General features: G+C 31.1%; 1 protein-coding gene across 1 annotated transcript; it reads right to left on the bottom strand.

The window, feature by feature from the left end:
• Positions 1–2,868: 2,868 nt before the first annotated feature.
• On the bottom strand, positions 2,869–11,968 carry LOC112006502 (disease resistance-like protein DSC1). Its single transcript, XM_065760371.1, has 8 exons — positions 11,744–11,968; positions 11,110–11,617; positions 7,583–8,312; positions 6,181–6,465; positions 5,288–6,019; positions 4,510–5,209; positions 3,595–3,938; positions 2,869–3,482 (listed from the first exon to the last, which is right to left on the bottom strand). Exons 2-8 carry the CDS (start codon positions 11,589–11,591, stop codon positions 2,958–2,960), a joined length of 3,798 nt encoding a protein of 1,265 aa, XP_065616443.1. The 5' UTR covers positions 11,592–11,617; positions 11,744–11,968; the 3' UTR covers positions 2,869–2,957.
• Between the last annotated feature and the right edge of the window lie 2,859 nt (positions 11,969–14,827).

The following is a 14,827-nucleotide window of genomic DNA, read 5'->3' as shown; positions in this document are numbered from 1 at the left end:
TCAATGCATAATAGCTTAAGAGGTAAATTTTGCATATTCAACACCAAAAATCACCCACATCAGCTCACGTAAAATTGTGCAAATTTACATTCTAGCTATAGTAATTGTGTAAATATAAACCACTAATATTTCATGTGCATATCAATATTTTATTTATTTCTCTTGCTTTTTTTTTTTTTTTTCCTTCTCTCCCCATCTATTGAAATAGAAAAATAAATAAATATAGAATGAATATTATATTGAAATAGAATGTAGAATATATAATTTGATGTGGCAATAAACTAATTTTTTAGTTTGGCCGTTTGTCACATCAACAATTTTCGCCTAAGAGATAACGGCACAGACTAAATTGACATGACACTAAAAGATTAGAAATAAAATTGATACAATTGAATGGTTAGGAGCAAAATTGAGATATGGTGTAAATGATAGAAATACTATATTGAAATAAAATGTAGAATAGATAATTTGATGTGGCAAAAAACTAGTTTTTTATTTTGGTAATGGTACGGACTAAATCAACATAACACTGAAAGATTAGAGATCAAATTGACACAATTGAATGGTTAGAGACCAAATTGAGATATAGTATAAAGGATAGAGACCAAATACGTAATTTATCCTAATTTGATTTCAGTGTTTTTGAAAAGTGATTGTATATAGAAAAAATAAATTTTTATACTAAAATAGATAGGAACTGTAATGCACAAGACCATCAAAATGACACGATGAAGCCCACTTAGCAAGAGCATAGGCAGCACCATCAGTCACTCTTCTCACCCAAACAAAGCTAGCTTGAGGGGTGGAACCAGAAAAATTGAGAATGTCCTGCCATACTCCTCTACAGAACTGTTAGAGTGGCTTGCATTGTTGGTGGCTTGACATTACAAGCCAACATAGGATTTCTCTTTGTAGCCGAAATATTGGAAGACTCCATTGGCAATAAATGCTTTCCATTAGAAATATGTGATTAAGGGTTTGTTTGGGATTCGCTTATTTTGCTAAAACTGAAAACTTTTTGCCGAAAGTACTGTAGATAAAGGTAAAATTTAGCTAAAATAGTACAGTAAGACCTGTGAATAGTACCAAAAAGTGCAGTGAGGCCCATAAATAGTAGCAAAAATAAGCTGAATAGTAAAATAAGCTGGTTTTTTAAGCTCGAGCCAAACGCACACTAAATGATTAAATTTACCATATCCCAATAGCTTAAATTTTTAGGACAATCAGTAATTTAACATGATATTAAAGCGGGAAGTCCTAAGTTCGATCCCTATCTCCTCCAAGGTAATTTCGACCCACACGTGAGAGGGAGTGTTAGAAGTATGTGATTAAATGATTAAATTTACCATATTTTAATAGCTTAAACTTTTAAGACAATCAGTAATTTAACAATTTCCAATTCGATTGAACCTCTAGTTATAAATAGAGGTGGAGAAGAGTGGTATTGGACAAGTGCGAATAAGAGCTTCTTCTATGTGTGTGCACCAGAAAAAGGAACTTAGAGTGTTCTGCAACTATTGTCTAAATACAATAGGGTGTTCCAAAGGTGTATTTGAGGGTTGTGCTTGTGAGATTGCCTTCAAGCAATTGTTGTAATCTCCAAATTATAGTGAAATTTTATTTCCTCTACCTTCCGTGAACGTAGGCATATTATCTAAACACGTAGAATATCATGTGTCATATTTCCTCCTCTCCTCTTTCTTGCATAAACAGATTATTTATTTTCACAATACTTACACATCAAAACTGTTAGTTTTTAAAACCCTGAAAACACAGTTTGTTTAACCTAATTTAATAGCCAAGTTGTTACTTAGGTCAATTATGTAGATTTAAGTTAAACAATCATCAAACATATCATGCAGCCGAATATGTAAATAACAAATGATGTGATAATCCAGGAAAACTAATGAAACAATCTAGTTTCAAGGTAAAAAACCTGGGGGAAACAATCCTAAAAGAACAGTCCACTATATCAAATAAAAGTTTACAGTCAAGAATGTACCATTTGTAGTAAACTTAACTAAGATTATCCAATCTAGCTCTGAACCCCTCAAACTTCTTTGATGTGGATCTTCTCCAACATGAACCTCCAGTTCACGTCTTTAATCTTTAGTTCGCTTGATAGCTAAAACTTGGGTTGCGACTTTCTTCCACCGATACTAGTAATATGTGTGTGATCTCTAGTAGATGCTTGAAAGAGTAAAAGGTACAAGAACCTCTCAGATCTCAAAAGAGTAGCTCTCCAAGATTTGAAAAACATGTTTTAGGATTTTTCCTTATATACCAAGTAAGTTTGGATTGAAACCCTAACGTTTAATGGACTGTTGGGCTGAATTAAAATTCAGCAGATCTGTATCTTGATCGATCGAAACTTCCTCTCAATCGGTCGAGCAAGTCAACTTTTCAACCATATGCTTCCTATAAACAAAAACTATATTTTCATAACACCTAACATATATTAATGACCTCTAGGCCATGGTTATATTTAACTCTCAAAAGTATTGGGTAGTGTAAAAGTGTAGAGTTCCCTCACAAAAAAGTAATTAAGTAACAGTTTAAAACAATTTTAAGCAAGGGCGAATATATATATATATACACTTTTTTTTGTAATTGAAAAAAAACCATAAGAGGAGAGGGTGGTAACCCTATGTGCCCAGACAATATGAAGAAAATGGGCACCAACACGCTCACTTGCGAGGATCGGAAGACTTGAACCCAAGACCTAAGTCTTATTGGCCCAATGGTGAATATACTTAGGTTACTTGTAACTGGATCTGACAAGGGGTTAGTTTCATAGTAGGTTATATATATATATATATATAGAGTAAAAAATCCAAGTTAACCATCTACGATTCTCAAAATATAAAATAAAAGAAACAAAAAAAACATCTACATAATCATGATTCATATTATCATTTATTTTTTCATATCCTTGTACAAATTTAAACCTTTACTATCTAATTCCCATAAATACCATTTTGGTTAAAGAAACTCTCCAACCACAATGTTCGGAGTCTAGCATTCTTGGCCATGAATGCTTTTGCTACCCTTTCATTATCCACCAAATAGTCAAAGGCAAATGCAAGCATAACTTCGCTAAACCTTTCTATCTTCATAACTTCTTCATAAAGCTCATTCACATCAAGTTGATCTTTTTTGAGTTTTTTAATTGCTAGCTCAACCTTACGGAGTTGTTTGTAAAACTTACCATAATTAGCATCTTGGTTCGTACGACTCCTTTTTCTAAGAGAGCTTGCTCCAGATAAAGCTGCATTTGAAGAACTAACTTGCTTCCGTTTTGATGCCTTCTCAAAATCAATGTCTAGAGCATTTGACTCCAATTCAAGGATCCTTTTTTCTGATTCAATACCACTAAAAGACTTTGCAGAACTCCATGTTGCATTGTCTTTACAAAAAATCAGAGCCATCTTATCATACATCTCAATTTTCTTGTTCAAATATTGCTCATGATCTGGATGCGCCTGTTTTTATTTTATTTAATTTTTTTTTTAAGAAAAAAAAAAACCACAAATAGTTAGGAAGAGACCAATCACTAAAATAACACCTACATAATGACTAAAGTATGCTTCATACCATTACTTCCTCATCATACACTTTCTTTTCACAAGTAATCATTTTCAGATTATCATTCCATCCAAAAATATTTTTTCTATTACGAAGTTTTGTAATGGTACTCCAAATGCTTTCAATGGTTCGAAGACAATTCTCCACATGATTAAGTTGGCATTCAACCCCAAATTTCTCACTAATTTCTTGGGCTGCTCGAGCTAATGATCTGGGCATAAATGTATAGGATGGCTTATTTCCTTTAGTAGCATCATTAGCAAGTATCTCAAGTAACAAACATCGCATTGGTTTTGACCACCTAAATTGCTCGCCTTTAATTTCCTTCTTCCCATCCTTTGTTTTGGCCACTGCTACAATTACAAGAGCAAGAAGAGGAATCAAAATTCAGCAGACAAATGCAAAAATGACATGTGAAATCTATTTTCTGCCCGCTAGAAAATTCTATCATCAAAATAAAACATCAAATGTGTGTTATGAAATCAATCATGAAAGGTCAAAATATAATAGAATTTAACCAAGAAAGTCACATTGAATAGCCACCTATACAAAGAAAATTTATTCTCTCTACATAACATTATAATCTTCCTACATGGCCATCAGTTTTATGAATTAAAAAAAAACTTCCCACATGACCTGACATCTCTCATCTGTTTCATTAACCATTCTCTATTTTCTCCCTAAACTTCCCTTTGTCATTGTTGGACCCTATAATTTTAATTTTCAAATAAGTAGTCAAAATTGAGATCTCTCGTATCTGTTTGTAATGACAAAATCTAACCAGTAAATGCCTGTGCAACAGCTAAACAATCCAAATCTACACAAAAATCGAGACAAGTAATCTGGACTATTACAGCTATAAAGAAAATATAGTAAAAATAAGATAATACTTGTAACAGTAAGGATGCGTGAGATGGTTGTTACCTCTTACAGTTTCCTCATGAAAACTCCAACTTGCACTATGTTCTGCCTCGTTAGTGTCATCATAGGTTCTTATAATTTTGGTAGCTTTTTCTACTGCTGAATTTTCAAATTCATGATGGACACAATCTAAACCCTCAGAAGTAATGACACAGCTAGTGCTGCATTGGGCAGTTGTTTGGTTGAACTCTTGCACATCTTGCTCATATATCAAACGGACTGCACATTTAATCACCTCCACACTTGGGCTATTGCTGTCAAATACAACATTAATCTGACTGCATTCATGACCGTTCCAATGTGTACCTAGCAAATCATCACGAGACCAATACAATAGCCAAAGGTGACCAACACTATAATCAAAGGAAGTCTCCCCAATGACAACTTCAAAGGATGTCTCTCCAATAACTTTAAAAGTATGCTGAGGCACATCACCAAGGGCTTTCACGTGACCTTTAAGACTATAACTTTCACCTGAGTAACCGTAACAATTAATTCTGAAAAAAGCACACAAAGCAAATCCCATCCACCTACTATTACACCAATTTGGAGGCAGCTCTATGCTTATTGAATACCCAATCCTTTGATGAGTTAACCACTGAGGAACATCCAATCCGGGAATAATTATCTGGAACGCAGCTTTAGATCTATCTTTCCTATTGGTAGAAGTTTCGTATAATCCTGTTTTTGGATAAATGAGTCCCTGTACCAGAAAAACTATGTTATTTAAGAATCTGTGTCTGTGAGAGGGAGAGAGAGAGAGAGAGACAGGGCAGATTACCTGTAGGTAACGTTTCAACATTGCAAATGCCAGACCATCACTGCCCTCATTATACTCAACCAGCTTGCAGCAATTAAAAAATGAAATTGATGGTTGCGACAAATTGCTCATACTGAGCAATGCTGGTGATGCTTCTAGGGAAGAACAACCTTTAGCATTTATATATCTTACATTTGATGGGAGATCTGGCAATGAGTGAAGTTGTATGCAGTTGCCCAAATTAAGAGCTTCCAATTTCAGAAGTTGACTGATGCTTGCAGGCAAGGCAAAGACAAGATTGTTTGTAGATAGTGCTAAATATTTTAACAAGCGAACGCTGAAAACACTATCAAGCCTCGACTTAAAAAATTGCTTTTCACATCCACGACATATCAAGAAACTAATGGAAGAGGGAACTTCCTGAATAGCAGCTCCAGTCAAATCAAGTTCCTTTAAACATTCAATTTTCCCCAAGTTCTCTGGTAGTTTGGCAAGTTTTGAGCATCCCAAAAGAATGAGTACTTCAAGAGACCTTAAACTATCCATGCTGCTTGGAAGATTGATAAGAGATTGGCAGAATTCCAAATTTAAAACAGTAAGCTTACTGAGTTGTCCAATAGATGGGTGGATCTCAACCAAATTTATGCAACCTCTTAGACACAGTTTCTCAAGTCTTGGAACCCCTGAGAAGTCAGGTGTCCTAATAAGGTTTATGGAATGTTCAAGGTCGATGAGTTTTAACTTGTCTAAATACTGTTCAACCAAAAAAGAGGATAATTAGATACTATTAAACATTGAATTCTTTTTAATCAGAAAAATTTTAAAATATTAAAACGAAGGCACTGTATTCCAGCCACTCCTAAAGAAAAGATAAATAATAAGTAATAAAAAGACAGTTAGAAGAACAAAATCACCTTTTCGCCTCTCCAAAGATATTCAATTTTGCTAAACTGCAGTTTAAGTTCAACAAGCTCTTTTGATTGGAATCTGGATGGCAAACATTTTGAAGAATACCCATGCCATTCAAGAAGTCTTAATTCATTAGAAAGATGATTGAGGCCATTTGGGATGTGCACATTATCAATTATAAGCAATCTAAGATTACACATCCTTGAAAAAACTTCAGAATAGGATTCAATGTGCTGATATGCCTCATCCCCTCTTAACTCTAGAACTATGGCTTGAATTGCTTTTGTTGCCTAAGAATCAAAAGCAAAGGATTGGTAAATTGCACAACAAAAGTTCAGAATGCTAGAACTTTTTAGTTTTATAGTGTTAGACAAGGCAAATAATATATATACTGAGTTTTCCACACATATAACTTCCACTTTACCATTGGTAAATCCAAGAAGATGAAGGTTGAGAAATTTCCAAATTGAGCATTTATTTATGGACAAAGTTTAGCTACAAAATTGATTGTATAGCCTTAGGCTACAAACTCACTCAATATCTTTTTATTGGAGGTGAATTTTGACAAATCCACCATTGGATTAAATCTTCTTCTTATATCCTCTATATTTGCAAAATTTCAAAAAAATTAAAAATCAATAGCTATGTCATCAATAAATTTTTAAATTGTAAGTTTTTGTAATTTAAAATTATGCATAAAATATAAGATTATAGATTATATAGTAAATAATATTCGATTGACACAAAAATTGACATGTATATTAAAAGCGTAAAGAACATGTAATTCAACGGTCAGATTTTCAAAATATGCAGTAATATTTATTTTATTGAGTGAGTTTGTAACCTAAGGCTATAACCAATTTTGTAGCTAAACTTTGTCCTTTATTTATATATTAGAAGTGTCATTTCACTTGAGAATCCAACACTGCAATTAGAAAGGATGCAATTCTACAATTTAAATATATAAACAATGTCACAATCACATAATGTTTTCAAAATGTACGAAATTATGAAAGATGAATTTAGTAGAAAAGAAAAGTGACAACTGCATTATATTTTTAAAATACAAGAAATAGTCAGCATATTGACATGAAATTGAGAGTGTGTTTGGAAACAATAAAAAATTAGACTATTTAAAAATTATTATTATTATTTAAAAAAAGAACTGAGAGAAAAAGGAAAAAAAAAAAAAAAAAAAAAAACAAAACAAAAAATATATAAGTTGCAGGCAACCGCATGCTGAATGAAAATTTGTATTCTATATTTTATGACTTAAGTACTTATGTAACTACATATATATTACATTATATTTTTTTCATAAAAAAAAATTTTTTTTGAACGAAATTATGTTGTGTATCTATTCAATATTTTCCTTGAAATAAAATGTTGTTTTGTCAATGTTCTTACCGTATTGTTCATCAGTACATGAAATAAATCCTTACGAAGCCACAACCTACTACGCTTCCCAGGCTCTTCACGTGATTCTTGACGAACAATTTCCATACCCATTTCTTGTAGTAGATCATGCATTTGCAACGCGCCATTTTCTAGGGTTAGAAGAGATTTATCCATGAGAACTTGTATTCCAATTCTTGCGTCAAAACCACAAGTTTCTAATATCTCTATTACTTGATCTTTCATCTTCCCTCTAAAGAAACATGCAACATCTAGAAATATATCCTTCCACATTTCCTCTAGGCCATCATAACTTACTTTAAGTGTGTCAAATATTTCCCTTTTAGGAGTTTTTTTAAATCTGTCCAATGCACTTTGCCAAACATCCATTGTTCTTCCAAACAAAAAGGAACCAAAAGTTACAAGAGCTAATGGATGGCCATTAGCATAGTGAACAACATCCTGGGAGAGTTGCATATAACCTTCTTTGGGTTGCTCATTTTTGAAGGCTTTCAAACAAAAGAGTTTTAAAGAATCATCACTGCTTAATGCATTAGGTTTATAGATTTTATGCACTCCATGTTGGACCAACAAATGTTCATCTCTAGTTGTTATGATGATCAAACTCCTCAATCCAAACCAGCCACGCTCTCCAGCCAAGTTTTCTAGTTGATCCAATTTATTAACATCATCCAGAACAATTAGAACTNAATGGTCCCCACTCATACATGTAGCTCTGCCCCTACATACAATTCTTATATGGGTAATTCTATCATTCTATCCACGACCTGAGCTAATGAGTTCATATTTGTTTGACCAAGGAGTTTATCCCCTTATTTTTCTTTGTCCCAAGGTTTTACGATTGGTTTGGACCATCACTTAATTATTGTTCTATCATCTTCACAGGCATGTGTCAGAATTAATCCAAAGCATTGTGGAACTCATCTCACAAAATCTGAGTTCGAGTTTTCTAGCATTACCAATGACTTGGTAGGAATAGATTCTTCAGTGGAAGAATTGATCACTTCGTATTTAGATCTTGGGAACAATGTTGCCCCCCCCCCCCCCCCCAAATATTTTTATACTACATATAAATATTTAACATTGCAATTATTAGTCTACAAAAATGGGACTTGGCCCCTTCAAATATTTGAGTTAAACTTATCAAAAAAAAAAGTATTTGAGTTAGTCCAATGATGATCTAAAAAAAATTGTCCAATTGGACTAATAGTTATGGAGAAATTTTTTTTTCCGTCACATTCATTTTTTATTGTGAAATGTGTTCTTGTATCTGTTAAAGTTTTAGATCATTCATATATTTGAATACTTCATTAGTTTAATTGAAATTTTTTTTATGCACTTTGGTAGACAATTTGATAACTTATATTAAAAATGAAAACTTTAAAGATTCACTATGGAGGATACTAAGTTGTGTGTATAAATGTCTGTGTTTATGCATGTTTATGGAAGTTTGTATAAGTTAATAAATTAGTATCATAAGTTCTTCCCAACAAAAATTTTTGGCTACTTTGTATGATTATATTTACTAACAAAAATCCATCAAATTTTGTTAATTACTTATATGGTGGGCAATTTTCATTCTTGCCCAAGACATGTGGGCCTTCCAAATCATAGAACCCAAAAATAAATAAATAAGCAAAAGAGGGAGAGAAGCAGCGGATACTAGCAGCTGCAAAAATATCAGGAGAGGAAAGAAAGTGCCATCATCCAATACTATTGCTTAGGTTAGAAATGATATTAAGCCGCTAAATCCAAAATCTAATTCATAATTTATTGACGTTTATTATGAGTTTGTAAAAGGCTCGAGCACAGTTAAGTGCATAAGCCTCTTGAAGCCTAGGTGCAAAGCACAAGTACACGCTTAATTGAAGTAAAATATATCTAATAACATTTTTTGCCATCTAGTTGAGCTACAAGGCTCTTCGCAATATAATATCTAATATTAAATATTTCTATTAAAGGTTATTAGAGAGGATATAATATTTAATAACATTTAATAGAAATTTTGGTAACATATAATAAAATATATATATATATATATAAAAGCTCAAAATTTGAATATTTTACCTATTAGGTAAGTGCAATTGTATAATGTTTGTTAGTTCAAATTTTACTTAAGTTATTTCAAATATTAATAATAATATTTAATTGAAAACAATTATCAATGGACAATATCATAATAATCTTGTTGTAGGAAGTTTAAACATAACATTTATATAATTCTCTTGTACTTTATAAAAATACATAACCATAATAGTTATGATCAAATGATGTATATGGTTCCCTTTCAATCAACATTCATTTAAAAATCAGAAAAAAAGCACAAAAACAATAAATTAATCTTGTTCGTATCTTTTCACATGTAAATAAAAAAAATTGTGTAACACAACACCTTAAGAATAGTGGTTGTATAGTAAATCATTGGTCCACGTCATTTCTCTCAAGATTAAACAATTAATTTTGAGGATTCATATATATTTTTAGCAATAAAATAAAAAAGGGTGCCTAGGCATGCTTTGGCTTCTTCAAAAAGTGCCATAGAAGCAAACCTAAAGTGTGCTTCATTAAATGAGTTTTGTTTTGGCCAAACAAAGTGCTCAGACCTTGGGGCTTTGTGCTTTGAGCTTTAAGCACGCCTAAGATTGCTTTTAACAACACTACAGTTTTGAGGTATCTTGAGTATTAAAGACTAAAAATATTTTTCCCACTCTATGGGTTCCACTTTATGCTTCACCAACCACATTTTTATCTTCTTTCCCTCTTCTAAAGTGACCAAAAAATAATTTGATAGGTAAATTAACCAAAATTTAAAAGGAAAATGATTATAGACACATAAGATACTATTAAATGGAACACTGAAACTAGGATAGAGGATTTTTGTCCCAAAATATTATTAGCAGATTAAATAGCTTACACAAATTTAGCAAACTTGACATCCAAAACTTGAATGCTTTATAATACCTGGAATGGGATTTTCATTGTTGAAGATAGAGGAAGAAAAAAAAGAAGTAACCAAATGGTTTTTTTTTTTTTGCAAAGAAAGGGTCTAGTGCTCATGTGCATTGGACTAAAGCCAAGTTTTTCCATTTTCTTTTAAGAGAAGTGTTCTTTGAATTTTTATTTCAGCATACTAATATCAATTATAAACTCCTTGAAGCTATACCTCTTGAAATTATTTTAACGTTTTAATTTTGTTCCAAGAGCCTTATAGCTCAACTATTTGGCACCTCTTGGTGTTTCGATAACATCCAGAGTCCAAATCTCCCCTCCCCATTGTAACCTATCAAATTATCCCAAAAAAAAAAAAAAAAACTGATTGGTTTGTAAATAAAATTGTCAAAATGCACCTTAAGGATTTTATTTAACGGAAAACAATATTTGAGCTAATAAAAACTAATGTAAGCGTTTTAATATTTCCATTAATGCATTCATATTATGCTATTCTATATACTTCATGATATATGTAAGAAAATTTGTCATTTAAATATCAACATAAAATAAATTTAATAGGAAATTACCCATCTTGAACAAGCCAACCAGACAGATTCGCCACTTCAGTCAAAGCAGCTCTCCACATTTCAATCTTCTCCATATATTCAGCTAAAGGAATTGAGAAAGTTCCTCTCTGTCTCCGTACATCAGATGGATCCACGTCATAAAAAACCGGTAGAACTGTCACTCCCCTCTCTTTACTGCATCTGATGATTTGAACAAGCTCATCCAAGCACCATATCGAAGATGCATAGTTTTTTGAGAGAATGACAATTGAAAACCTCGATTCTTCTATTGCTTCCAGGATCTCTCGTGAAATAGCTTTTCCTCTCTCAATTTTCTCATCATACTTAAAGGTCAAAATGCCCTTCTGTTTCAAAGCAGTATATAAATGGTCCGTAAAACTATTACGGGTGTCCTCGCCTCTAAAACTGAGAAACACATCGTGTTTCCACCGAGGTGTCAAAGAAGAAGACAGTGATAACGTTGAACCTCCTTGAGTGCTCATGGAATCCGTTGGAAATATACTTTGAACTATAATATATAGAATTATAGATAACAAAACACATATACATTCAAATTCAATTCAAAGTTCAAACTGGAGAAGAAGAGATGAAGCGAAAGGAAAGAAATAAAAGAGTGAAAAATGAGAGAACTTACAGATCGAAAACCCTCTTGAAACAAGGCTGGATTCAGTTCCTATTAGATTGTAATTGTTTTTTTAGTAAATGAATGGAGAGTGTTCTTTAATAGAGAGAGAGAGACAGAGTGAAGACGTAGAGCTGATCGGAGTAATTCATCCACAATTTCACATCCTGCTATTTAAGTCGAGTCAACTATTCAGTCATTTCTCCAAAAAATAAAGTAAGTCAGCAAGTCTGCATTTTTCTTTTTAGACTTTTTAGGCAAAAGGGCAGTAATTTCGTGATGGTGGTGACCAGCTATGAAGCACCCATTAAAGTATTTATTTTTTTAATGATATATAAACATAGCTTTACAGCTGCTTACGATCGAGGAAATTTCTCCTTGTTTTGTTGGTAGAATAGAAACAGAGTAAGAGAAAGTGGGGGAATCATCGATCAATTATTCCCCATGTGCTTGTACCGCTGTGTTCATCTCATTTGCCTAAATGCGATAAACGGGTCAATCGGGTTACAAGTCAGTCAACTTTGGGTTGACTTGTATTTTTTCTATATGAACTTTATTTTTGAAAATAGTATTACATAATCACACAACAAATTATATTGTGTAAAATGCAATAACTTAGATTTATTTATGTTAAGAAAGAGCTTATATTAGCAAATTGATACTTGACCATTATCAATAAAACTAGTCACAAATCAATACATAATTACTTTGTAATTGTTACATGATGTATAATTTATTTTTTAAATTTTTTTAGAAGATAATTTGTACTCTAAAAATTTTTAAAAAAAATTCTAAATTTTTTTTTTTTATCTATACATATGTATGTATATCATTTAATATTCTACATGTGTTTGATTGATATTATTTCTATTTGAGGTAGTCCATATTTTTCTAAATTATATTATGGTACATTATATTTTCCTTTTTATTACAACTAAACTCTTTAATTTTCAAATGTATTATTCAAATTTCTTATTTCATAAAGGAGATTATCATGATAATCATAAGTTAAAGCTTATTACAAAGTTACACTTGATATTACTCAAATAGTTGATAAACACGTTCAAACTCATAGCAAGATTGTATTTTGATATAAATTTAAATTTTCAAATTCAAAATAATTAAGCATTATGTCAAAAAAAAAATCAAACAAAAGTTATTAAAGGGAGAGAGAGAGCTTGTGGAGGAGAACTAAAAAACACACTACAAAATTGTATTAACCCAAAATAGTGTTATAAAAAATATATAATGATTCATGAACCTAAAGTAAAGTTGTAAGAAAGAATAAATAAACAAGAGAGAGTAATCACCTTTTTTCAAGAGAGAACCAAATTAGATAAATTTATAGAACATAAGATGAGAAGAAGAATAGTCAAAATAAAATATATAGTCACACCAAATTATTCAAGTCATGCGTGTAATTGAATAACATTATATTTATACATACTATCTTTATAATGCAATATGGTAGCATTTAACAATCAAAGAAAAGAATAAGAAAAAAAAAATAACAACTTAAAAACACAAAACCACAAAATTTGGAGCATTAGTTTAATCCTGAAGTAAAGATACAAAAAAATTTTTAAAAAAAAAAATATCCACACAAAAAAGGGAAAAAAAACATGAGAGAGAGAGAGAGAGAGAGTAATAACCTTTTTCGTGTGAGAAAATATGTATAAAATGCGAGAGAGTAGCAAATTTATAATACGAGGATGGAGTTAAAGAAGAGTTCAAATAAAAGGAAGGTGAAGAGATAAAAGAAGATAGTAATGGGGAAATGAAAAGGTAAAATGGAAATGGAATTGTTGGAGAAAATGTAACAATAAGGTACAAAGTTAATAATAATAAAAATAATAATAAAATAAGAGGAAAATAGTTGAAAATAAATGTTTGACGTGACTCAACAAAAACCTAGCAATAATTAGATAACATTATATTCTTATATACTATCTAAAAATACAAAACCAAATTTCATCAACCTAAAGTAAAGTTCTAAAAACATAAAAATTCATTAACATAAAGTAGAGATAAATAAAAAAAATTAAAAAAATCCACATAAAAAGAAAAAAAAATGAGAGAGTGAGAGAGTAATAACATTTTTTGTGTGAGAAAATATGTATAAAATGAGAGAGAATATCAAATTTATAGTAAGAATATGGAGATAAGAAAAAACTTAAAATAAAAAGAAGATTAAGGGATAAAGGAAAAATGATATTAAGGTTGATAGTAGTAAGGAGATGAAAAGGTAAAAATGAGGGGAAAGGTTGGAGAAAATGTAACATTAAACTAAAAAATTAATAAATAAATAAAAAGAGTCAAAAAATAAAAAGAGAAATGGTTGGAAATAAGTGGTTGATGTGGCCCTAATGTAGCTCAATAAGAGTGTAGCAACAATAAATGCTACGCTTTTACTTTTAGAGATATGATAATATATATAAATATATAAAATAGGGAGAAATTAACAGATGTACTAAAGGCATTTTTTAGGGAACCATTTTAGGAAAAATTTATGAGAAAAGAAAAAAACAATTAATATCTTAATAGTTTTTTCTATTTCTCATAAAAGTGGTATCAAAACTATCTTAAAATAATTTATTTACAATTGCCAGAAGTGCACCCGTTAACATAACCCATAAAATTTTTCAAATCCTATTATTTCTAATCAAAACAAAACAACACAAACACAAAACAATCTAATCAGCCCTTTGAAAATCTAATTATAGACTAACCATTAAAAAATGTTTTATTGTATAAATTTATTTAGATGCCCTTGATAGTAAGCAAAAAAAAAAATCCAAAATTTAGGAAAAAAAACCTAAACTTAACAAACGTGGAAAAAAAAGGGGAGCTTTAAAGTTGAATAAAGGATGGTAGATTTGGAATTTCCAAACTCATCTCTCCTTTACCTTTCACCCCAAACGGTGGACCAAAGAGAAAACTTCTAACCCACAAAATTTTCAGTCTACTCTCTTTAATTAAGGATAATTTCACCCCAAACGGTATAAGTTTGTGTTATAACTCATTTTTCTCTTTTTTATGTGTTAATTTGTTTCTCAAAAAAAAAAAAAACTTTTCTTCCTATTTTCTTATCTCCTC

The sequence above is a fragment of the Quercus suber genome, unplaced genomic scaffold (genome assembly GCF_002906115.3).
Source record: "Quercus suber isolate HL8 unplaced genomic scaffold, Cork oak 2.0 scaffold_363, whole genome shotgun sequence".
NCBI classification, from domain to species: domain Eukaryota; kingdom Viridiplantae; phylum Streptophyta; class Magnoliopsida; order Fagales; family Fagaceae; genus Quercus; species Quercus suber.
Note: the sequence above shows the minus strand (reverse complement) of the source record. Positions and strands in the feature narration are given on the sequence as shown.